The sequence below is a fragment of the Notamacropus eugenii genome, chromosome 2 (assembly GCF_028372415.1).
Source record: "Notamacropus eugenii isolate mMacEug1 chromosome 2, mMacEug1.pri_v2, whole genome shotgun sequence".
In the NCBI taxonomy this organism is placed as follows: Eukaryota; Metazoa; Chordata; class Mammalia; order Diprotodontia; family Macropodidae; genus Notamacropus; species Notamacropus eugenii.
The window spans coordinates 35,102,092-35,127,473 of record NC_092873.1 but is presented as its reverse complement, the minus strand read 5'-3'; the positions used below and the strand labels follow the sequence as shown (position 1 = coordinate 35,127,473).

The 25,382-nt window shown below is 41.9% G+C and overlaps 2 protein-coding genes across 2 annotated transcripts in view; one reads left to right on the top strand and one right to left on the bottom strand.

The window, feature by feature from the left end:
* Positions 1-3,604, top strand: part of NOS2 (nitric oxide synthase 2) — a 44,727-nt gene extending 41,123 nt beyond the window's left edge. Inside the window, exons 25-26 of the mRNA XM_072639748.1 lie at positions 1,078-1,272; positions 1,843-3,604. Of these exons, the coding sequence (XP_072495849.1) occupies positions 1,078-1,272; positions 1,843-1,959 (312 nt within the window). The 3' untranslated portion in view covers positions 1,960-3,604. The remainder of the gene's footprint in view (positions 1-1,077; positions 1,273-1,842) is intronic.
* A 139-nt stretch (positions 3,605-3,743) lies between these two features.
* On the bottom strand, positions 3,744-24,088 carry LOC140522609 (galectin-5-like). The gene is made up of 4 exons (XM_072637971.1): positions 23,973-24,088; positions 5,974-6,063; positions 5,407-5,569; positions 3,744-4,348 (listed from the first exon to the last, which is right to left on the bottom strand). The coding sequence occupies exons 1-4, from the start codon at positions 24,086-24,088 to the stop codon at positions 4,202-4,204; spliced, it is 516 nt and encodes a 171-aa protein (XP_072494072.1). The 3' UTR covers positions 3,744-4,201.
* Between the last annotated feature and the right edge of the window lie 1,294 nt (positions 24,089-25,382).

Sequence of the window (25,382 nt, the reverse complement as noted above, 5' to 3'; positions counted from 1 at the left end):
GGACAAGTTACCTTCGCTCCCCTCTGGGAGCATGACTTTCCCTCTTGGTAAAATGGGCATGGTCATTCACACCTTGTCAGCCTTCCAGGAAATCTCTTTCAAAATGGTAATCTAACCAGGCATAGTCAGGACAAGCAGCATATATCTGGATGATTGGGTTCAAGTAACTATGAAAGCATAATAGTAGATTAAAGACTTGTCTCAGAATTGTTTCTTGCTTAATTCCATTGAAAAAAAGGTTCACTGATACTTTGCTCACAATAACCCTATGAGGGAGGTAGTGTGTGTCCTCATTTTATGGATGAGGAAAGGGACTCAAAAAGTTTAACATGACTTATTCAGTCACAAGGTTGGGAAGTATCATAGTCAGGATTCAAATGTGAGCTTCCTATATGAATTTCATGCCCTTTCCACTGTCTCAGATCATAAACTGAATCCTCTCTACTACAAATGCTGCAAATACAGGACATCCCAAAAATCTTCATCTAGGTTTAAATTTTTTGTTGTTGGTGCTCAGTGTTTTCAGTCATGTGTGTCTCTTTGTGACCATATTAGGGATTTTCTTGGCAAAGATAGTGAAGTGATTTGCCATTTCCTTTCCTAGCTGATTTTACAGATAAGGAAACCGAATCAAACCAGGTGAAGTCACATGACTAGGGTCACATGGCTATTAAGTGTCTGAGGCTAGATTTGAACTCATGAAGATCAGTCTTCTTCCAAGCCTAGTGCTTTATCCACTATGCCAGTTAAGTTGTCCCAAGTTTATGAAAGCTTAAACTTTCATTTATTAAAGCTTAAGTTGTAGGACGTTTAAGTTGTAAGAAGCTTGAACCTGGATCAAGACTTTTGGAAAATTGTGTATTAAGAAGAATAAACAATCAGTCCTTAGCCCTAGGGTGTTTAACATCAAGTCCATGGCTGGCACCATGTCCTTCTGCAACACCTGTTTGGGGATGTGGGAGCCACTAGGGAAATACACTCCAGCTGAAAGGGTGTCTAGAAGGTCAAGGTCAAATCCAAGTGGAACCTCACCTGGCAGCAAACCATTCTCTATAAATTACTATTGTTCCTTCCCAGGTCTATGTTCAGGATATCCTGAGGCATCGATTGGCAGATGAGGTGATCCGGGTACTACATGAGGACAAGGGGCACTTGTACGTCTGTGGAGATGTGAGGATGGCCCGGGATGTGGCCCAAACCCTGAAGGATCTCTTTGCCACCAGACTGAAGATGAATGAAGAGCAGACTGAGAATTATTTCTTCCAACTCAAGGTAAGGCTCATGGCAAGAATGCTGGGCAAATCCCCAGGAACTTGGGTAGAAGAGATTTGAGTAAGGGCTTAGATTAACTGTTACTAGCTCACTTTGTGACCTGCAAAGAAGCGCTTTTATTTTCTCAGCTGTAAAACAGGAAGAGAAATTTCTCTCCTCCCTCATTTCAGACAGGAAACAAAATGTTTTGAGGGTTCCCTCAAAGAGAACTGTTGTAGAAACCCAAGGGAATGGGATGGGTCATAGATTTCAAACTGGAAGGAACCTTAGAGGACATCTCATTCACCTCACCCTTGTCCTTGGAGAGGCACAAAGCCATAGAGCTAGTACAGAGCAGAGGCTGAATCTGAACCCAGGTCCTCTGATTCTCGCCCAGCTCTCTTGCCATAATAAACCTTGCACTTTCTCTTTCTGGGGGTCCTTATTCTGTAAACTAAAATTTGTTGTGTCTAAAGGCCCTCATCATTGTGCCTTGTGGTCCTCTTGCTGCCCCTACCAACACTGCCCACTACCCCCATTCATGCAGCTGACCCATGGGACTCATTTATTCTTGCTTTCTTTCTCCTTAAGAGCCAGAAGCGATACCATGAGGACATCTTTGGGGCTGTCTTTCCCTACGAGGTGAAAACTGACCCAGCAGCATCAAAAGCTGAGGAGGCCAAGATCCCTAAGGCAGTACGCAGCTAGAGCAGCAGAAGAATACAGCTCCTTCATTATTTGTGGCCGCAGAAGGAAGGAGAAACTATAACCTCCTCTCCCCCTTTCCCCTACCCCTGATGTGTGCCCCCATTGACCTGTGCCTGCTGCCAGGGGAACAAAGTGAGCTTGGCTCCTTCTCCATCTCCTCTTCCTGCCCACCTGCCACCTGTGGTCACTGCTAACCTGCCAGGGAAGGTGGGTAATGGAGAGAACAAAAGAATATCCTCGGACCTTCCTAACCAGATCTGCTGCACACCCTCTCCCCCAACTCCAGATAATGGAGAGTTGGCTGTGTTCATCCTAGAAGGACCCAATTGTGCTTTGGGTAAAGACTGGGCAGGCACATTTGGGTCTTTTTTAGACCAAATGACCACAGATAATAAAAGGGAAACAAGCTTTTTCTGTAATCATGGCTAGGGCCAACACATGGTTATTTTGTTTACAATGGGTGTGTCATACAGTAATTCTCAGGCTTGCCAAGAGTCATGCTATTTTATGGGAGTGAGGGCAAGTTGATTAGTATGTACAGTTATTTATATTGTCTTTATTTAAAACCCCCTGACCCCACCTGGGAGAAACTCTGCTCCCAAGTGACCCTTGAACTTACCCAGAATTGTCCCTAGAGATGATTTTTTTCAAAATAAAATTTGGATACACAGAGAAATCCCATCTCTGACCCATGTGATGTATGATGCTGGACAGGTAATTTAACCTCTCACTGCTCTGGGCAAGTCTCTCAGACTGAGTTGTAGAGAAGGTGTTGACTTGCATCTGTGAATGGAGTTGACTCATCAAAAACTCTCTCCATCAATGAAATCCTAGGTTCATTCTTTATCCCTGTCCCTTAGACCTATATAGAGATGCAAATGAGTTATAGGGGAAGGGAAGGGAAGCTGTAAGACCTGGGTTCAAATCCTATCTCTGACAATTCCTAGCTGTGTGACCTTAGGAAAAGTAAGTCACTTAAATTTGAGCTCCAGATAACTGTGATCTGTGTGGATATTCAGACCCCTGAGAGTGACAAATACATCTGGAGGCACTGAGTGGACTGAGGGCTGATGCTGGGTGGAGTCACAACCAGAACCAGATTTACTTGAGACAGACGTCTCATTCTTGAAGCTTGTATCCCTTGGCATCATGGGATCATCTGTTCAGAGTGGGAAGGAGGCTTAAACGTCACTGGATGCAATTGCCTCACGTTAGAGAGGAGAATTTTGAGAGTCAAGGGCCAAAGATCACACAGACACAATGAGCACTTGAACAATGGCCCTCCAACTGAAGGGCTAGTGTATGATCTACAATGCAGAAGCAGCTGTTACATATGAAAGCAGAAGGGAGATGAAAGACCATGAATCTGTGTAAGGGAAAAATGAGGAGGGGGAGAGAGAAGGGTAGGAAAGAGGAAGAGTAGGCTTTCCTTTGGGGTGTGGTTGGGAAATGGGATTCATCTCTTAACGGACAGTGTTTTCTATTATTTTGTAAAAGTGGGATTTCTTTTCTGTTATGATGCCAGCACCAAAGATGGAGGCTGGAATGAAGTGGACTGGGTTCTCAGCTATGCACTTTCTTCAGGAGTCGCTTTGGCTTCCATTGGATTCTACCTTTACCAATAAATGACTTTGCACTTAGGAAAAGAATCAAAAGTCTGTGTGGTAGTTTTTATTAATGCTGGTTGGAAATGAATGAGAGTTAATGAAAGTTTGAAAAGCAGGATATATATAGATATATATAAAAATTATTCCATCCATCTAACAATTAAAAAGTATTTATTAAGCACCTGCTATATGCTAGGCAATGTGATCCTGTCTACTTGAATAAGAGCAACACTCAACCAAGCAACAAGCACTATTAAGTACCTAATACATACTAAGCATTATGCTAGGCATTGAAGAAACCAAGAGGAATGTAGCTGTCCCTGTCCTTATAGAACTTCCATTCTATTTGAATGAGAGCAACCCTGAAATCAATCAAAAAGCATTTATCAAGCTCCTACTACATACGAAACCCCTTACTAATCCTTTCGGGAAAAATAAAGACATGTCCCTGACCCACTTTCCCCTAGAACAAGGGGTGCACTTTTATTGCAACTCATTGCTAAGCATCTAGTGGGAAACATGTCAGGGTAGTGTGCCCTGATCCTTGGGGCTCATGGGCATGAGCCTGGGATAGTGAAGTGTAGTGGGGAAAACAGACAGATTTGGACTAGGACAGATGATTGGAAAATGTTTCATTAGGTCTGGACGTGAATCAGATGGATGTCTCCAGCCACCTCCAGCTCATTGATACATGGTAGGTTCTTCACTCGGTGGTTGTAATGGAAGAGATGCTGCCCGTTGACAATCACCTTGAAGCACTGTTCGTCACGGGTCATCCACACCTGGAACACAAGGAGACAAGACATTCAAGTCACGCTGAGCAGGGATCAGAAAAAGAGAGATTGAAAGGGTATGGTTTCACTTTTCTGATCTTCATTCTCCTCATCTGTGAAATGGTATCATACTTTTGGAAAAAGAGGAGTTGGGAAATGAACTTGTGATTTCACTGATGAAGGGAACTCCCTGTGGAAACTTGTACCAGGGCAGTTGTGCTATAAATAGGCAGGAGGACTTGTCAGGGGCACCAGTGTGAGGCTGAATGACTACCCCAGGGCTTCCCAGCAGGACTTCAACATAGCTCTTTCTGGCCCTGAGGCTGGCTCAATATCCACTGCAGACACACCTCCTCTCCAGATACTCATACCTAACATGTAAAAGTACCTACATACATTCTCTCATCTGAGTTTCCTCAACTCCTTATGAGAGGGCTACACAGGCATTATTACCAGCTCCTTTTTATAGAGAAAGACCCTGAAGGTCAGAGGCATCCCATGATTTACCTATGGTCACAAAGCTAGTAAATGTTAGGGATAGGATTTGCATAGAGCTCTCCCTGGTTCTGGTTACACAGCTCATCACCCTTGGCCACAACGACTCTCTTTAGTAAGGTTTTCAAGAGCTGCCTCCCACAACTGTGAGTAGGGGAGCACATTCTTAGCTTTAAAGCCCTTTAGCACCAATTGGAGACCACTGATAATATGATCTGTGTTGCTGGAGGGGAGTTCATACTGATGAAATTCCTGAATATTATTGTACTGAAGTCATGCTGCAGTCATTCTAGATAAAAATCAGATCATTTCTCAGTACTGGCTCCACAAACCAGGGCTAGAGGCTCCCCTGTGTCTGACCTTGCCAATGAAATCTTCACTTTCACTGAGGCCTGGGAGGGAATTTGCCTCATCCCTGAAAGGGTCTCTACAAGGAAGGACTTGAAACTGAAGACCCCCTACCTTATTGAATGGCTTTCCACAGCTCACTGTACTCTAGTGATACCACTGAAGTTCAAGGTTCATGTGCTCTCCTATCCCATCCAAGCACCCTCCCCCTTCTCATGCCTTACCTGGTAGGTCTGCCCTCTTATGAAGGGCATGGCACTGAGCAGAGAACGCTCTTTGGGTCCCCACGAACCACTGATCTGACTGTTCCGGATTACGGCATTGTCTTGAAATCTTGGGTTCAAGTGGAGGACAATATCATTCCCACTTGTCAGATTGAATACAAACCTGAAGGACAGAGAAAGTAAGACATTGTCCTTCTACAAATGGAGATCAGCAGTTTCTCTGCAACTTTCTGTGTTAGAGGGAGGTCTGGGAAACTGAGTGGAGCAGTGAATCACCCAAGGTCACACAGCTAGTATGAAGCAGAAGAAGGAGTTGAACTCATGTCTCCCTGAGTCCAAAGCCAGTATTCTGTCTACTATATCATGCTGACCCAGGTTTAGTTGACATTTAGTATTTGTTGAATTAATTTTTCTGAATAACTCAGAATGACTAGAGAATATATTCCCTTTATTATGCCACTGGAAAACCAACACTGCAGTTCCCTTTTTCCTAGGATTCATGAAGGGGATGGGACCTTTATAATCCTGTGAACTCAGGACAGTGACTCTTTCTGCCTGTGAGTTTACCAGTAAGCAGAAGGCAGGACAGAGCCAATCACAGTCATGGATTTGTCTGGGCTGAGTCCTCCAGAAATCGAGGCATCAAAAGGCAAAAATCTGAAAGAAAAAAAAAAAGACAGCAAGTGTTAAGCAATGGAAAGGAAATGCCTGGTGCCTGGAGAAAAAAGTTTGAAAATATGCAACCCAGGCTATGAGCAGATGGTGGGAAAGAGGTCAGCGCCTTTCAGAAAAGCAGGAAAGAAAGACAAGTGGAACAACGGAAAACCAGAGGGAAATATCTACATGGGGGCTTCAGGGAAGGTTTTAGGCCTAGGAAAGTGTAACCAGGAGGTTGCTGGTTCCCCCCTCCTCAGATCCCACACCCCAATCCAAACCATGTTAATCCTCTGTATCATGTCCAAGTGTGTACCTGTGCTTGACTTTCTGAGTTTTTACACTTTTTACATCAGAGATTTTACCTTACACACACACACACACACACACACACACACACACACACACACACACTTCTTTATACCTTGAAATGACTTACATATTTTAGTTTTGGGGGTGGTAAACAAGGTGCCTGTTGAAGAAAACAGAGAATGTGCCATTAGTCAGAAGACCTAGGTTCAGATCCCAACATTGACAATAGGTTAAGTGACCTTTCGCAAATTGCTTCTCTTCCCTAAGCATCAGGGTTTTCATCTATAAAATGACTTGTCTAAGGTCCCACAGGTAAACTCTAGAGGTGGGACATCACTCATTGACTAAGGCCCCTCTATTCAGCTGAGTGACTTCCTTATTGTAACAGACCTATCTGACTCAGTAATCTTTCTGATCAAGTTGACATGGATAATGTTATTGTATCTTTAAGTCAGAATGGAATCTAAGTGGTGCAGTGGATAAAGTGCCAGATCTGGAGTCAAGGAAGGGACATCTTCCTCAGTACAAATCCATCCTCAGACACTTACTAGTGGGGTGACCTGAGGCAACTCACTTAGCCCAGTTTACCTCAGTTTCATTATCTATATAATGAGCTAGAGAAGGAAATGGCAAAGCACTCCAATATCCCTGCCAAGATAACCACCAATGGGCTCATGAAGAGTCAGATACAACTAAGTAACAACAGAATCTTGGCAGAAACAGTTTAACTATTAGAGACTGTTAACTACTATAGCGAACAGACTGTACATTGTTAACATGGTTGAAGAAAGACTGTTTGAGAGAAGGGTCTAAGACTGCTTCTCTTCTGAAATACTGAATTTAACTCGTCCTGAGAAGAAGATTCATGAAGAGAATTTTTGAGACACTTTGCCATCCTATGAGACCTGAATGGTCAACAGTTAGAATGGACAGTTAGAAATAATCTCCTGGCTATGATGCTGACCACTTTAATATGTTTATGAGATAATAAAATAGATATTTTTATGCTACATTGTTAATTAGTTCTGTAAACAATAACATCGAAGTTTAATTAAGCCTTTAAGAGTAGAGAGTTTGGGGGATGGAGTCAAGACAGTTGAGTAGAAAGATGCATATACTCTAACGCTTCCCCCACAGCCCACAAAATACCTGTAAAAAATGTCTCTCAACAAATTCTAGAGCAGCAGAAGCTACAGAACAACAGAGAGAAAGAGGTTTTCAGTCAAAGGTAACTTGGGAGGCCAACAGGAAAGGTCTATCGCACAGGATGCTGAGTGGAGCTGAACCCAGCCCTAGCTGGGAGAAACGGGACCTGAACAGACCTCCAGAGCAGAATTCCCAGCAGGGATGGTCCCAGATCCCTAAACCCACAAGCAATAAAGAAAGTACCAAAGGTCAATGTGGGAGGACTTTCCCAGCTATGCAAGAGCAGAAGAGGGTTCCCCCAGCACTAGCTCAAGGTGGCAGCGGCAGCAGCAGCAGGAGACAGGAGGCTACAGTGGGTGGAGAAGCAGCCTAGGTCCACTGTCCAGGCAGCTCATCTTAAAGCCTCTAGTGGAATTGAGCAGGTAAATTGAACCCTGGTCCTGAGTGGTGGCCCTGCCCCCACCCAAGGACCCTGGGGAAGTTGAGCAGCTGATGTGAATCTCAGCCTTGGGCATGGTACTGGGGAGAGGAGGAACGCTGGGACCCTCCTCTTGACAAAGGATTCAGAAATCAAGTAACTGGTTGGGAAAATGCCCCAAAAAGGGAAAAAAAGGACCATAGAAGGTTACTTTCTTGGTGAACAGGAATCTCCTTCCATCTTTTCTGATGAGGAACAACAAGGCATACTATCAGCGGAAGTCAAAGCCTCTGCCTCTAGTCCCTCCAAAATGAACATGAAATGAGCTCAGGCCATAGAAAAGCTTGAAAAGTGTGTCAGCAGCCTGCTAAAAGAGAGTCCAAAAATGCTTAGGAAAATAACACCTTTAAAAATAGGCTAACTCAATTGGAAAAAGAGGTCCATAAAGCCAAGAAGGAGAAGGAGAATTTAAAAAGCAGAATTAGCCAAATGGAAGAGAAGGTTGAAAAACTAACTGAACAAAATAGTTCTTCAAAAGAGAGAATCAAATTCAGGGAAGCCAATGACTATGAGATAAACCAAGAAGTTAGAAAACAAAACCAAAAGTTTGAAAAAATAGAAGATAATATGAAACATCTCATAGGAAAAACCACTGACCTTGGAATTGGATCCAGGAGAGACATTTGAAAAATTATGGGACTACGTGAAAGCCATGATTAAAAAAAGAGCCAAGGTATTATCTTCCATGTAGTTATCAAGGAAAACTGCCCTGATATTCTAGAACCAGAGGGCAAAATGAATATTGAAAGAATCCACAGATCACCTCCTGAAAGAGACCTGAAAATAGAAACTCCTAAGAATTTTGTCCCCAAATTTCAGAGTTCCCAGGTCAAGATGAAAATATGGCAAGCAGTTAGAAAGAAACAATTCAAGTATTGTGAAAATACAATCAGTATGACACAGGATCTGGAAGCTTGTACATTAAGGGACTGAAGGGCTTGGAATAGGAATAGGATATTCCAGAAGTCAAAGGAACTGGGATTAAAACCAAGAATCACCTACCCAGTAAAACTGAGTATAATATGTCAAAGGACTAAATGGTCATTCAATGATATAGGGGACTTTCAAGCATTCATAATGAAAAGACCAGAGCTGAAAAGAAAATTTGACTTTCAAACACAAGAATCAAGAGAAAAATGAAAACGTAAACAGGAAAGAGAAATCATAAAAGACTTTCTAAAGCTTAACTGTTTACATTTCTACATGGAAAGATAATATTTGTAACTCTTGAGACCTTTCTCAGTATTTGGGTAGGTAGAGGGATTGTATACACATACATACACACAAACAGAGTACAGGTTGAATTGAATCAGAAGAGATGATATTCATAAAAAAAATAAATAAAAATTAAGGGGGAAGGGAGAAAAATACTGGGAGGAGAAAGGGCAAAATGGAATGGGGCAAGGTATAACTCATAAAAGAGATAAGAAAAATCTTGTTCAATTGAGAAGAAAAGGGAGAAGTGAGAGGGGACAAATGAAGTTTACTCTCTTCACATGTGGCTTAAGGAGATAATAACGCTCACTAAATTTCAAAGGAAAATCTATCTCACACTACAGGAAAATAGGGGAGGAGGGGACAAATGGGGTGAGATGGATGATAGAAGGGAGGGTAAATGGGAGAAGGGAGTAACTAGAAGTAAACACCGTTGAGAAGGGACCATCAAATGAGAAAACAAAGAAAAGGTGGGGGGACAGGTTAGGGTAGAGGGCAGCGTAGTTAGTACTACATAACATGAATATTATGGAAGTCTTTTGCAAAGTGACATGTTTATAGCCTGTATTGAATTGTTGCCTTCTCAATGGAGATGGGTAGGGAGGGAAGAAGGGAGAGAAGTTGGAATTCAGAGTATTAGAAATGAATGTTAAGAATTATTATAGAATATAACTGGGAAATAATAAACACAGGTAATGGGTTATAGAAATTTATCTTGCCCTACAAGAAAAGAGAGAAGATAAGGATTAGAGAAGTGTGGGGTGTGATAGAAAGGAGGGTACACTGAGGGAAGGGGTAATCAGAATGCAACATACTATGGGGTGGGAGGAGGGGAGAGATGGGGAGAAATATTGGAGCTCAAAATTTTGTGGAAATGTATGTTGAAATCTAAAAATAAATAAATACAATAAAATTTAAAAAAAATAAAGTTTATAAAAAAAAGCTAGAGTTTAAAATTCAGAGACTGCCTGAAAGTTTACAGGAAAAATATTTACCCAGTTTACACAATAAATCAGGGTGGAAGTTCAAATTTAATTCACTAATGAGGAATTTCTACTCATTTAAGAGGAAATATCAGGCTAAAAGACTCAGGATTGCATTAGAAAGTAGAATGATAATTAATAATGTAATGAGTCAAATGGCAGACTAGGGGAATAGGTTCTGTGTCACACACCACACAGGCTATTGAGCCCCCACACAGACTCCCCATGGTGTAATCGTTTCTAAAATCCTGCTCTGCAAGTCTTGTTGGTTCTAACTTTATATTACTCTGAAGGGTCCCATAGTCTCCACTTACCCCGCATTCAGAATCTTCTAATCCATCAATCTCCTTACATTCAGTCTCTCCCCTTTCCAACCCATGCTCCACAGATCTACTAAAATAATTTTCCCAAGGCATAGGTGTCAGTCTGGCACTATCATGCTCAAGAACCACTAGTGATTCCTGATCACTTCTAGGATTCAATGGAAATTCCTTAGTCTATTGTTAATAACCCTGTACAGTCTGACTTTAAGAGAACTTTTCAACCTTATTTCATATCAGTCCTTTCCAGAGTGGAGCATCTCTATGCACTTGTCCACACGTATGTGCACTGTGTGCCTAGAATGTGTGCTCTCCTCACTTCTTGCTCGTAGAAGCCATAGCTTCCTTACTAGCTCAATTCAGATGCCATTTCTATAGGTACCACTTCCATTTCCTAGAACTTTCTGCCTTTCTAAGTTTTTTTTTTTTGTATTTGCTTGTCTGTGATCATGTTCTATTCCCCAGTAGAAGTTCCTTGAAGGCTGATAATATTTTGGTTTTGCGTTTGTATCCAACGTGCCCAGAATGGTGTCTTATACCTAGCAGCTGTTTAATGCTTGTAGGACTGAACTGGTTTAGGGATAAACTTCATTAGGAGACATCCTGTCTGAAGCAAGAATCAGAATGGAAACCCTATGTGTGATGTCCACCTCCGCGTTCATGACCAGTTGTGTCAAGCCTTTCTTCTTTGAGTACAGCTATTTGTTAAGTGTAATGAGCCCATGAAAAAAATCTGGAATATGAAAGCTCCATCAAGGAAACTATCAGTTGTTTGCTATGGAGCCAATTGATGGAGCTAGAATAATAGAAACTGGTAGGGAACTATCTCTAGCCTGATTGTAGCCCCAAACTCAGCACTGAACAATATAGTGCAATGACCACTGGTGGTAAGTGTTATTACCCAAGGGGCTCTCAGCTTAGATAAGGAAAAGAGATAGTGGAGGAGCCTTGTCCTGACCTGGATGGTGACGCAGGATAGGGACACTATGCCATTGATCACAATGGTGTCCACAGATTTCAAAGGCACCTGGTGTTGATACTGGACAAAATGGTTCCCATTCACAGTCACCTGCCAAGAGAAGAAAGCTGCATTAGCAAGAAATCCAGTGGCATGTTGGGAGCCACAGTGATGAGTCCTTGAGGTTAGATCTGCATCCATGCAATACCACACTCATCATTCCTCCAGGACCTAGAAACAGCTCAGAATTGTAGGCCTATTACTGAAAGGAGAAGGATGATGGAGCCTCCATCACCCATGCCATTAGATAGAATCCATGAGATGGATGAATCCAAATTGTGAGTAACCCAGATTGTCTCCATTCACATAGCAGATACTCTATATTCCTGCCATCTTCTTGACTTCACCCTGCTACTGGTACTTACATTTTCATCTCTCTACCACCCTGATTTCCATCTCCCTTGCAGCTCTGGAACCATAACCAAATCAGTGCTGCCACTGGAAAAGTAAATGTGTGTCCAATAACTCATTTTACCTTCTCTGTTTTATTTTTTAAAAAAAATCCCTTCCTAGCCACCAATATTTCGTTATATGTATGATTGTTTGTGTGTATATATAAAATGTATCTATGTATGTGTATGCATGTGTGTGTATATCTAAGTTAGTTATATAAAAAATTTTTATACATTATACTACATATAAAATATATTATCTAATAATCCAATACAATTGTATCATATTATATAAAATAATAGGTGATATTTAATATACAAATGCCTATAATATATAAATATTTATATGAGCATAAAATTTATATTTTTATAATACTTATATACTACCTTTCTACATTATTTATAATTTCATATATCTTTTCTCCCTTTCTTAAAATATATGCTTCTTGTAGTTAGAGAATATCTTGTTTTTGTATTTGTAAAAAAGTGTGGCACTTAAAAATGTTTAATCAATAATTTCCCCTTTTATTTTCTTAAATCTTGCCTAAACCTTGCCTTCTATATATATATATATATATATATATATATATATATATATATATATATATATATATATATATATATGTATGTATATATATAAACACCCAAATATGTTACATTTAATTGATATCTTTTGTTTTTACATCACATTTATTTCCCAACCTATCTTACTATCTCCTATTGAGAAAGCGATCCCTTACAGTAAAAAGTAAAAAAGAAGGCATAAAAATCCTACATGTTTATATTTTTAAAAATCTAACACTATACACAGTGTTGCACACCCAGAGTCTCCCACCTCTGCCAAGAAACAGAGTAAAGGGAGGAGAAAATACCTCCTCATAACTCTTCACTTCGGCCAAGCTTGGTCGTTATCATTTCCCAGCATTCAGAATGGATTGTTTGGTGCTTAATCTTCCTATTTACATTTTGTATTCATTGTGTATATTGCTTTTCCAGTGCTGCTTACCTCTTTCTGTGTCCATTTCTATCAACCTTCTCATGCTTCTCTGCATTCAACATCCATATCATAAAATTTCATTCTATTCAGTCCCAACAATATTCCACTACACACTTACACCACAATAATATTTGATTTTTTCATTTATTCATACATTTTCTTAAAAACTTACAGTAGGGTCCTCTTACTAATTCTATCTGCTTTGGGCTCATCTAAAAATGAGATTGTGCTCATTTCATGTATTGCAGGTGACAGAGGGGAAACCAAGTGAAGGAAAGTTAGCCTCAGACTCTGGACATGTCACTTGACCTTTGCCTCAGTTTCCTCATCTCTAAAATGCGGATAAAAGCAACACCTATCTCCCAAGTTTTTAGTGAGGTTCAAATGAAATAATTTAAAAGTGTGTAGCACATCGTGCTGGCACATAGTAAGCACTTAATAATTACCTCTTTCCTTCTTTTGTCTGAGAGAAATAGGTGATGGTGAAGGTAGAGCACTGGCCCTTGAGTCAGAAAGACCTAAGTTCAAGTCTGGCCTCAGATAATTTCTAGGTGTATGATCCTGAGTAAGCCCCATAACTTCCATCTTCTTCACTTTCCTCAACTGTAAAATGGGAATAATAATAGCACCTCTAATGCAGGGTTATTGTGAAAAGCGAAAGAGATACTATTTGTGGAGTGCTTAACACAGAAATCATCTTAGTGGAAGGAGATGAGGAAGAAGGGAAAAGAGGGAGATTATGGTGAATGACTTCAAATTTTTTTGTAAAATATGAAGCAAGGTTCTCAGATAAGAGAGGTAGAGGAGGAGGAGCCAGAGGTGGTTTGTGGAGGGATAAAATATCTCAGAAAGGCTTCTGGGAAGAATTGGAGAGTGAGTTGATAATGGCAGTACAATAGGATTGCCTAATAGCAGTGAGGGTCCAGTTGAGATTGTGTAACATAAATTGGTAGTGGACCCAGTGAAAAAGGGTGTGTCACTTTTCTCCATCTTCATCCAGCAACACATGTAATCCAAGGCTGAAGGTTGATAGTTAATAATCAGTGAAAAGATAAGGGGACCCGTGATTCAAGAAAGAAGGACAGTGTAGAGTTGAAATGGTTCCCTAGCGGGTCAAGGTGAGGAAAAGCAGAGAGGGAGAGAGATAGACAGGGGGGGGGGGGAGAGAGAGAGAGAGAGAGAGAGAGAGAAAGAGAGAGAGTGTAAGGGAGAGAGGGAGAGAGGGAGAGAGAGTGAGAGAGCGAGAGTCCATGTGCTAGCACCATAGTAGGCACTGAATGTTTGCTCCCTTCCCCCTTTAAGGAAGATGAGATAGGAATGTTTGAGGGTATCAGATTCTTGGCAGACAATGAGAATGAAGAGTAGAGAGAAGGGAGTTGACAGTCAATCTGCTGGAAAAGATGGGAGGAGATGGGACCAAGGGTATATGATATGGGGGTTGACCTTGGCAAGGGGAAGAGCCTTTCACTGTAAAAGAATGGAATGAAGAAAACGCAGGTGATAGAAAGGGGGTTTGAGATGAAGAAAAGGGAAAAGGACAACATTCACATAGCAGATGAACTCAGTGTACTGGTGGAGGATGAGTTCAGGTCCTCAGGTAAGAGGAAGAAGGCAGGGGAGGATGTGTGAAGCATGAGAAGAGCTTCTGTGGGCAATGGGATGGCGAATCTAATAGGGAGGAGAAAAAGCACTGCATTGCTGCGAGGAGAATCTACTTGAGCTTAGATAATATGAATGGGTAATAACCGCAGTCAGCATAGTTTCCAGATTTTGTCTCAGTTTTCCCCCGTGTCACCATTTCTTTTAGCTTTGTTCAACACAACATGAGTAGGAGAAGAAGGGAAAGATACAACAATTTGTAATTGAGGGAAAGAACAAGAGGATTAGGAATTCAAAAGTAGAGGACTGCCTAACTACAAGGTTGGGATTTGAAAGAGAGAAGAGACATCAGATTGGGAGTAATGGTCCGAAAGAGCACCAAGACATGGAGGGACTGGAGCAGTTGGAGGGCAAAGAAGATGTTTAAGAGTGAAGCACAGGGAGAGATGAAAAGATAGGAGGTTATGGTCAGGGAGTGGAATGTGTGAGGTACTGAGGAGCAAAATGGAAGTTTGTGAGTGCTGGTGATCTCTAAGGCATGCCTGGCCAGGGTGAATTGGAGGTTGTGGTCTTTGAGAGACTGAAGCACTGGAGAGAGAAGTGAAGAGAAATAAACATAATGGTTGTTCTTCATTCTATAAGAGGAACAAAAGGACATCACCATGATAAAGTGAAGTGTAAGTGTGTATGATTGTGGCTGATCCCAGACCAATAGAAGCTTGGAATTCTCTGCCACATATTGGGCACGGATTCCATGTGAACATTTGGGGTGAATACTCCAAATTTGAGCATCCTATGTTTTGTTTGTGCTCTTTCCATTCTGCTTTGCTCATAGAGCATAGCACCCTTTCTAAGGTGGGCATGTCGTGCTGAACCGTCCTGTGCCACTGTCTCTCATGTCGCACAATCAACCCCAAAGTTCTTGAGAGAGATCTTGAGAGTGTCTTTGTATCACTTCTTATGACCACCATATGATTGCCTGTCCCACGCAAGTTCTCCATAAAATACTCTTTTTGGTAAGTGTCCATTTTGCGTTTGAACAACGTAGCCAGCCCATCGGAGTTGCGCTCTCCAAAGCACAGTTTGAATGCTTGGCAGTTTAGTTTGAGCAAGGACCTCACTTTCTGATACCTTATCCTACCAGGTGATTTTCAGAATCTTCAATACAGTTCAAACGGATGAGATTCAGTTTCCTGGCATGGCACTGGCAGACTGTTCATGTTTCACAGGCATACAACAATGAGGTCAGCATAAAGGCTCTGTAGACCTTCAGTTAGTAGTAAGTCTAATACCCCTTCTCTGTCAAACTTTTCTTTGGAGCCTCTGAAACACTGAGTTAGCTCTGGCAGTGTGTGTATCAATCTCATTTTGTCAATGTGTACATCCCTGGAAAGTGCACTACCGAGGTAAGTGAACTTATCCACAGCATTCAAAACTTCTCTATTTATTGTAACCGATGGTTTCACACATGGATGGTATGGAGGTGGCTGATGGAAAACCTGTGTTTTCTTGGTGTTAATTATTAGACCAAAATTAGCACAGGCAAAAGAGAACTAATCCATACTTTGTTGCATCTCAGCTTCAGAGGCTACATTGAGTGCACAATCATCTGCAAACAGAAAATCATACACCAACACTCCCTCCACTTTGGTCTTGGCTTGTTGCCTTTTCATATTGAAGAATTTACCATCAATGTGATAGTTGACTTTGATGCTGTGTTCATCCTCATTGAAAGCATTTGACAACATGGCTTAAAACATCATGCTAAAAAGCATGGGAGCAAGCACACAGCCCTGTTTCTCTCCACTGGTGAGCATGTGAGCATAGTCCACTATGCAGAACCCGGGAAAGCATGCCATAATGAAATTGATGTACAATACTCATTAACTTCTTTGTTCAACCAAATTTTGGTATAATTTTCCATAAGGTCTCATAACTAACAGTGTCAAAGGCCTTGGTCAGATCTACAAAGGTCAATATAGAGACCTCTCTTCTGCTCCTGACATTTCTTCTGGAGTTGCTGGGAAGAAACATGATATTAACTGTTCCTCGGCCCTTTCTGAAGCCACACTGGCTCTCAGGTGGATGACCATCTTCCAGGTGAAGGATTAGCCTATTAAAGAGGACTGTATCAAGAATCTTGCCAGCAATGACTAAGACACCCTCCTGTGAGTGTCACAGGACAATCTATTTACTTTATTTTTGTAGAGATGCACAATGGAGGCATCCTTGAACTCCTGGGAGATAACCAACTTTTGCTATATAACCTGGACAATTTCAGTCAGCTTTTGTATGAGCAATGGTCCCCCTACCTTGTAAATCTTAGGTGGAATAGAATCAGCACCAAGTACTTTGCCACATGAAAGGAGCTTAATGGCCCTCAAAACTTCTTCTTCAGTTGGAAGTTCAGCTAAGGAGGTAAATGGTCAGCGTCCTCAGTATTGATTAATGATGGTCTGTTGGGAATACTATGGAAGTGTTCAGCCCATCTCTCTAGGATTGTGTCCTTATCACTAATCAATGTGACTCCATCAGCACTGAGTAGTTGCGATTCACTTTAGGTTTTTGGATCCATAAAAAGGCTTCAGGGAATCATAAAATCACTTTTGATGGTTACTATCAGCATAAAACTGAATTTCAACTGCCTTCTTACTGAGCCAGGAATCTTGCATCTCTCTAAACTTTGCTTGTACTTTACTTTTGATGGAATTAAATGCTGCCTTAGAGATGAATGAACTATCCTAGTGGTAAATCCTGTGGAGTTCTCGTTTTTCATTTAGGAGCTTCTGAAGTTCTCCATAATTTTCATCAAACCAGTCTTGGTGTTTGTGAGCATTCTGAGCCAGATGGGCAAGTGCAGTTCTGTACCTAATTGCTAAAAGCTGCCCATTCCTTTCCTGCTGCACTGTTGCCAACTGTGTGTTGGCTCAACTTTCCCTCCAAGTTAGCAACAAACTGTTCACAGCTCAGAGAGGAGCTCTAATTTGTTGACACTATTTCTTCTGGTAGTCATTTTGCCTTGGCAGTGGCACTTTTGGTAAATGTGAATATTTGGCTTGGAAAGGATAAGTCTGTCATCAGTCCAGCACTCTGTAGCACACATTGTCTTCATCACTCTCACATCTTGTCTGTCTCTTCCTTTTACAATCACATAATCTATTACATGCCAATGTTTTCTACGAGGGTGTATCCATGAATTTGTTGCCTTCAGGTAAATGGAAAACAGTGTTGGTGAGGAGTCTTCATCAGTAAATGACCATTGCTGTTGTTGTTTTCAACTCCATTGCTCCCTAGGACTCCCTGCCAAATCTAGTATTCTGAATCTACTAAAGTCACCCAGAATTATAAGCTTGTCCTCTTTTGGCACATTTATGAAAAAAATCTCTAAGTCTTTATAAAAGTCTTCTTAGACTTTCAAGGTTCATCAAGGCACTAAGGATGATGGCATGACATTTTCCTGCAAGTGGCAATTGCACTGTCATGAGCCTCCTTTTGACAGGCATACCAGCTTACTGACTAGATTAGTTTTGATTGCCAAACCCATGCCACCTTCACAGAGCTCCCCTTCACTGCAGCCACTCCAGAGAAACGTGTATCCAGCTGTTACTTTAGTAAACTGGCCTTCACTTGCCAACCTTGTTTCACTCAGGGCTTCTATTAGGATGCAATACCTGCTGAGTTCTCTTGCAACAAGAGCAGTTTGTCTTTCAGGTCTACTGGATTATGTGCTGTCTATAATTGTGTGCACTGAATAAAATCATCTTTGCAGATATTTTTGCACATTTCTGTCGATTTTTTTCTACATTTCGACTGCATAGTGGGATTCCCCACCTGCCACAGGAATCAGACCAGGGTTGGGTAAGCAGACAATTTTAAGAGCACTTTTTATACCCCCATTCCTCACACCAGGAGGTGAGCAGTGCAATCCTTAAAAGGCTGCTCAGACACCCAGGGAGTTGCCGAATTCCACTGCTGCTTCCAGTGAGAAATGCCTGTGTGCAGGGTTGTGACTATAGCTCCCAGTGCATCTGCACCTGGTGCTTCATCGCTTGCCTGTCACCACAGGACTTTAAATCATAAGAGCAAAATGATATGGATGATGTCCTTTGATTCGTGCATAAATTGGTAAAATGTGTGCCATTAAAATAGCAGTTACTTCACCATTCTGCCACTCTATTACTAAAGAGTAATTATTTCTCTTTCACCCAGGAACTGTGAGGAACCCTCCCAATTTGATTTTTTTTTTTTGATTAAAGGGGCCATCCCTTGAGTAACTTAAAGAAGTTTATTCATTGAATGGGTGTATCTCACTCAAAGTGAGAATGTGATATGACCTTAGCCTGAAAGGGCCAGGGTCTCACCTTGCATCCTGGGCCATCTCCAGCCATCTGGATGAATATCAGGCCACTGGACTCAGGTGGCTCAGGAGGAGAAAGTGAGGCTGGTGACCCTGCACAGCCGTCCTTCACCGAAATCAAAGTCAACTTCAAGTATTCTCATCTGAATGTCATAGTTGTCTTCAAGAGTGAAGGAAAGACAACAACAACAAATTCAATTCAAGTGAGGCAGAGTTGCCCAAAGTCATCAACCTCACTCTCTCCTCCAGAGCCCTCATAGTCCAGTGACAGAATAGAATCAAGATAACAGGTGATGGCTCAGGATGCAGTGGATGACCTTGCTATCTTTGGTGTCTAACCAAGCTCTAAGCACGCCACATTGCCTGTGTCAACTGCCTTCATGATTGTAGGAACAAATTGTTCTCATCCACCCATTCCACCCGGGGAATTCTTCACATACTTGGGGTAGACACCCCCTAACTCACCAATGGGTTTGAAGCCCTTTGGTTACCCTCAATCTGGTTTGGACTCTCTGCTGAAATGGTTTACCTGGGTATGGCCTGTTAGTATGGTGTGTTCAGGGAGGACCAGTGCCTTTGGTGTTCTGGCTGCCAAGCCCTTTTCAGGGCTGCTTTCCACCTTTGCTGTCCACCTGTTCCACTTAGCTCTCACCTATGGCTCCAAGAAGCTGCAGTTTTTGCAGTGGCCATATCCTGATATACATAAGAGTACAGATGTGAACTGAACAGAGCAGAGAGTTCTGAGGAGCCATCATTTCCTTGTCCTTAAAAAAGCTTTACCTCTTTTAAATATAGCCCAAGATTATATCCAATTTTCTGGCTTCCATGTCACATTGTTGAGCTTTCAAGTTAAACTTTCAGTCCACTAAGAGCCCCAGATCTTTTTCAGCAAGCTGGTACCTAATCAAGCCTGTCCTATCTTGTACTTCCAAAATTGACTTTTTTTTTTGGTGTAGAAGGGCCCAGGTACTCTGACTTGTAGCCCCAAGATCTTTCCTCACTACATCACCCTATTATTTCTCTAAGGGAAACAAATTTGAAAGGGTGCTTTACTTACATTGAAGCCTGTACTCTGGACCTGAAAATGTATTTCAAAAGGTGCCCCGCTCTGGAGAGGCATGGGCCTTATCCTCTCCTCTTTCCATCAGGAACCATTTTGCTTTGTGTTGCACTCCACATAGCCACCATCTAGAAAGCGAGGGTTGAAATGGAAGGGAATATCATTCCCACTGGTTCCAGACCGAAAATCCACATGAAACCTAGTCCAGGAGTCCAGAAAATAAGACCATTTAGTGAATGCTGAGGATTCTGCTTAGCCTTAGAGTCTGTCCTATCCCTGTCAGTATTTTTTTGCTTTCCTTCTTTCTCTGTGACACTTTTCCCCTCATGTTTTCTTTGCTTTAAATACTTACACTAGGAAGTGTGAGTCTTGTTCTCTCTAACATTTCTTAAATCACATCAAAATATAAGGGGAGACGGAGACAGAGACAGACACAGAGAGTTTCCTTCTACTCAGTGATTCTCTCCTTGATGATGGATGTGGTGACTGGCCTGGAATTATGTTTGGTACTTTGGGGCACTGCTACTCCCAAGGCTCTTGGATATAGACCCTTGGTCTGTTTCTATGAGGGTGTGAGGGGAGATGGTGGTCAAGGTGGTAGTGGTAATTTCACTCCCTATCTCTCCCTCATTTCTCAAATAAAAATTGATGATTCAAAGAGGCAGTTAGGTGGCCCAGTGGGTGGAATGCTGAGCATAGAATCAGGATCATCTGAGTTTAAATCTAGTCTCAGACACTTACTAGCTGTGTGACCTTGAGCAAATTGCTTAACTCTGTTTTCCTCAGTTTCCTTATCTGTAAAATGAGTTGGAGAAGGAAAGCATCTAAGGCCAGATTTGAACTAAGGAAGATGAGTCTTCCTGTCTTGATGCCCTGTAGCCTATCCAATGCACTATCTAGCTGCTCAAACTTACTCTTGGGATCACACATAGAGAGCTAGGAGAGACATGACAGATTATCAAGTCCATTTTATTGAGGAAGAAACTGGAGACTCAACAAAAGGATATGACTTGTTCAAGTACATACAGTTAAATAGCCAGGCTGGGATTTCAACATGTCTTCTGACTTTGAGGGCTGAGACCCAGTAGTGTTTCCCCAGGCCTCCTTCACAGTCCCTCTAGAGGTGGTTATATGACCAGGCTTCAGTAAATATTGGGTTAAAGGGTTGATTTGATCACACAGAAATAGTTTTTCTTTCCATTATGGAAAGGTGGTGTACTTCTGGATTCATGTCCTTAATATGCATAAGTGGTTAGCCCAGGACCAATAGCTTAGGAAATTAGATCACTAATTAGAGCCAAGAATTTATTTATTTACCACCAACTACATGCAGAGCACAGAACTAGATGCTGTCAGAGAAACAAAATTTAGTTCATATATGGTCCCTTCCCTCATGTATTTTACAGCAGACTAGTAATGAGACTCAGTTCCCAAGTTTTATTTTGCATGGGGTAGGAGTCAGTTGAAGTTTGACTAGAGAACATGCTATTTCTTTTCATGTCCATCCAGTTCTAGGCATTCACTCACAGACTGGTCTCTATGCCTGGAATGGATGCCTCTTAATCTACTTTTCAAAATCTTCATTTTCTCATTTCAGCATCAGAAGAGATACCCCTACACCAGACAGTCTTTCTGAACCTGTCCTCCATACCAAGATATCAGGATTCTCTTCCCCTCAAATAGTCCTTGAGTGGCCATAAAGCCTGCCTCAGAGCCAGAAAGACAAGTCCTGCTTTTAACACTCATTGGTGCAACTGTCAGGGATATTCTTGGAGTTTCTCTTAAGCCAAAACCTGACTGTGCTTCCAGCTGCTCACCAGTATCCTGATCTGCAGAGAGTAAGACAAATATTTCTGAATATGTCCAACAGGGCAATTGGTGTTGCTTGTCTCTGTATATTTTTTAACAAGAGTTTTGTTTTCATTTTGAATTTTTCACTGGGGAAGGGGAAGGGAGGAAGAAGTAAGAGGAAGAGAAAATAAAGGCTTATTTCAAAAGACAATGTTTTAAGGCAAGGCAGCTAGAAGGCAAATGCAAACAGTACTCACCATAAGAGGAAAAAATGACTGTCCCATTGACAGTGATCTCATGTCCATCCTGGAGTCCTCCATGAATTGGTTCAACAAATGGCAAAGTCTACAGAAAGAAAAAGAGATTTAGATGAGCTCTAGACCACCAAGACAAAAAACAATTCCAACTCCAGCCCCTCTCAGTCAGGAACTTGGTCTCCTGGAAGGGAAACCTGGAGCCAAGCCAAAAAGGCATTTTTACATTTTATCATTTTCCACCAGCGTTACCCAAAGGAATGTGAAGGAGGAGGAGATTCTTTTCTAGATTCTTGGGCCTGCAGTTTTCTCCTTTGAATGATTTGAATCTACCCCATACCAGGCATTGTGCTAAACACTGAGGATACAAAAGGCAAAAGATAGTCCCTGCCTCAAGGAGCTTACAATCTAATGTGGGAAACAACGTATCAATATTTAAAGAGCAAGCTATATACTGGATAAATAGGAAATAATTAAGAGAGCAGATGCCCAAGAATTAAGGATTGGAAAGGTTTCCTGTAGAAGGTAGGATTTTAGCTGGGATGGAAGAAAGTAAAGGAGTTCAAGGAAGGATATTACAATTATTCCTGTCATCGGGATAGGGTTACTCTTAAGGGGAGGAGGAGAATTTTTGCTACTAATCAGTTCTAGCTCTTATTCTATGATTTTTACTTGGACACCTTTGGGCCGATGGTAACTCTTCAAATCTTCGATTTCTGTGTTTGGAAGCAAGTGACAAGATCTATCTCATCCCACTCACAGGGCCAGAGCAGGTCTAGCCTAAGCTGGGCTGATATCAGGGTTCTTCCCATATGTTAAGTTCACAGAGAGGGGAGTGATGAGGGAGGATCAGAGTAGAGAGATAATGTGGAGCAAAAGAAGCTGGAACTGGATTAAGGAAGATCTGGGGTTCAATAATGGCTCCAACTCATACTAGCCAGGTGACCCTGAACAAGTCACTACTCTGGTCCTCGTTTTCCAGAAGGAAATGAGGGGAGTTGCTTCCAGCTCAGAAAAGAGAATCCTATGTTTTGTGCTGCTCATCTCATGGGTTTGATTTGGGAATACTATACGGGGAGAATCTGTGTGTTAAAGACAAACTTTACACACAAAAAAGGTATGAAGAAAAATTTATGAAAAATAGAGTTCAGAGGAGGGAAGGCCTATGTTCCTTCCCCTGAAGGTACAGGTAGCTTCCAGCATGTCCACTGGAAGGACTATAACCAGGTCAGGATAAGGCAGGACCCTTAAAGAATTCTAAACTTTGAATTTCTTGAGTTACCATCCCCTGACCATGTGACTTCATGTTCTCCTCTGATAGGATCTCCCTCAAACAACTTATTGAGCATGCCCAGCAGTTTTCTGATCTTCACCTCACTGTACTAGGTCACACAAACTCCATCAAAAATGTGTAAATAGAACTTACTTCCTATTTTCCCACACATAGAAACACTTTCCATCCACTCATCTATGACTTAGGTTCTCATTCTTAGGTGATAGGTTTTGGAGAGCTGAGTGAGTTGAAGGGACATGCCTTGGGTCACACAGTCAGTGTGTATCAGTGGTGGAACTTGAACCCAGATCTTTTGGATCATGAATCCAGCACCCTTATCATTGAATGTGGACATTATAGTCCAATGGATGAAAGGCTGGACATGGAGTCAGAGAATCTGGGTTCACTCCTATGGCAGCTCTGTTCCTTATTTCCTGTGTGATTCTGAGCAAGTTTCTTGACTTCTCTGTACATCAAGGGTGTGACCCAAAGGCTGAAAAGATCCCTGTTGTCCTGTCAAGAACTCTAGTGTCAGGTAGCCACAGTTTGGGATGGAATCAGAATGTAGACCAGGGAAAGCAAATATGGGCCTAGTACCCACATCCTACCTGGCTCACTGACTTCCCCTCCTTCCAAAGAGCAAATAGAACAAGACATTCATTCCTGGTTGTTTATTCTAATATCCCTAAATCCATGTCCCCAGGGCTGACTCCTCACAGGGTCACAGAAGTAGCCCTCCCTGGCCCCCCCTCCACTATGGTGCCCACACCAGGTCGACCCACAGGATTCATGTAGAGCTGTTGGCCATCTTTGAAGATCCTGCTGTTGGTCATTCTGCTGCTACTGCTGCTGTTCCTGCTGCTGCTACTTGTACTGTTGCTGCTGCTGGGACTGCTAGAGATTTTCAGTCAAAGCATCCTGCCCTGTGCAGAAAGGAAACTTCAACTGAGAGATAGAAACTGATCAAGGTACAACCTGACAGTGGTTCAAAGGGAATGACCTGTCTGTGGGTGGGGCCAGAAGTTGGGGAGAGGAGCATGGGCCAGTGGGGAACACAACACATTGCCTTCTATTCATGGAGGCATGGCACCATGTGGATGTCAATGAATTTAAAAGTAAAAGGTATGATCACAAATTTAGTGTGGGAAGAAACCCTAGAGATCAGTGAGTCCAACTCACTCATTTTACAGATGAGGAATTAACCCTAAAGGAGTTAAAAGATTTTCTTGGGGTCACATAGGCAGAATATGTCAGAGAAAGGACTTGAATCCAGGTCTTCATGGCTGCAGATCTACATGGGTCTGTGTGACTCAGGAGTGGCCATGGTGTTGGGACTGAAGTAAAGGACATGTGGGTTCATGTCCCCCATTTTCAGGTACAGACCTTCATTGGTAGAAAGAGTGTCCTAATAGAGGGTAAGAGAAGGAAGGAGGAAAAAGAGAAATCCCTATAATGTGACCTCACAAGTCACAGGTACAGTACTCATCCTGTATCTTAGAGGTGGTCAAAGTATAATCTGGGCCCGAAGGTCCCTGACACTTTCACAGGTTCCATAAGGTTAAAAAAACTGCCATTTTTGCAATAATACCAAGATGTCTTAATTTCTAATATAGTAAGTATTAAGAGATATAACCTCCACATAAACCAAAGCTCTTTGGGATGACTGTCAATAATTTTTAAGAGGGGGTCCTGAGATCAAAAAGTTTGATAGAAAGAAACTTGAAGAAGCAAAAGGTGCTTATAATGAGGAGGGAGGAACAGGACAGGAAGAGGCCATTTAAAGGAAGGTGGTCATTGACCTGAAGTGGAAAGGTTAAGTTGGAAGTGACAGAAGCAAGTTTCAAACCCATGTCCTCTTCTCTGCAAATCGAATTTTTTCTTATTGTTTCTTTTACCCTCATTGTGAGAGCTACAGCTTTGGAAACTCAGGAAGGTGAAGCAAACAGAGATAATATAACTTGCTTAAGATTACACAGTGTAAGATGTGTAACCCTACTTCTGTCACCACTTAATGTCAGCTGGACTGAATCACTTCTAACTTGTGGATCAGCAGGGGGAACAGAGCAAACTGGAAACAGGAAACAGTCATAGGACTGACCATGGCCTTTCCTGTTTACCAGCTTTCAG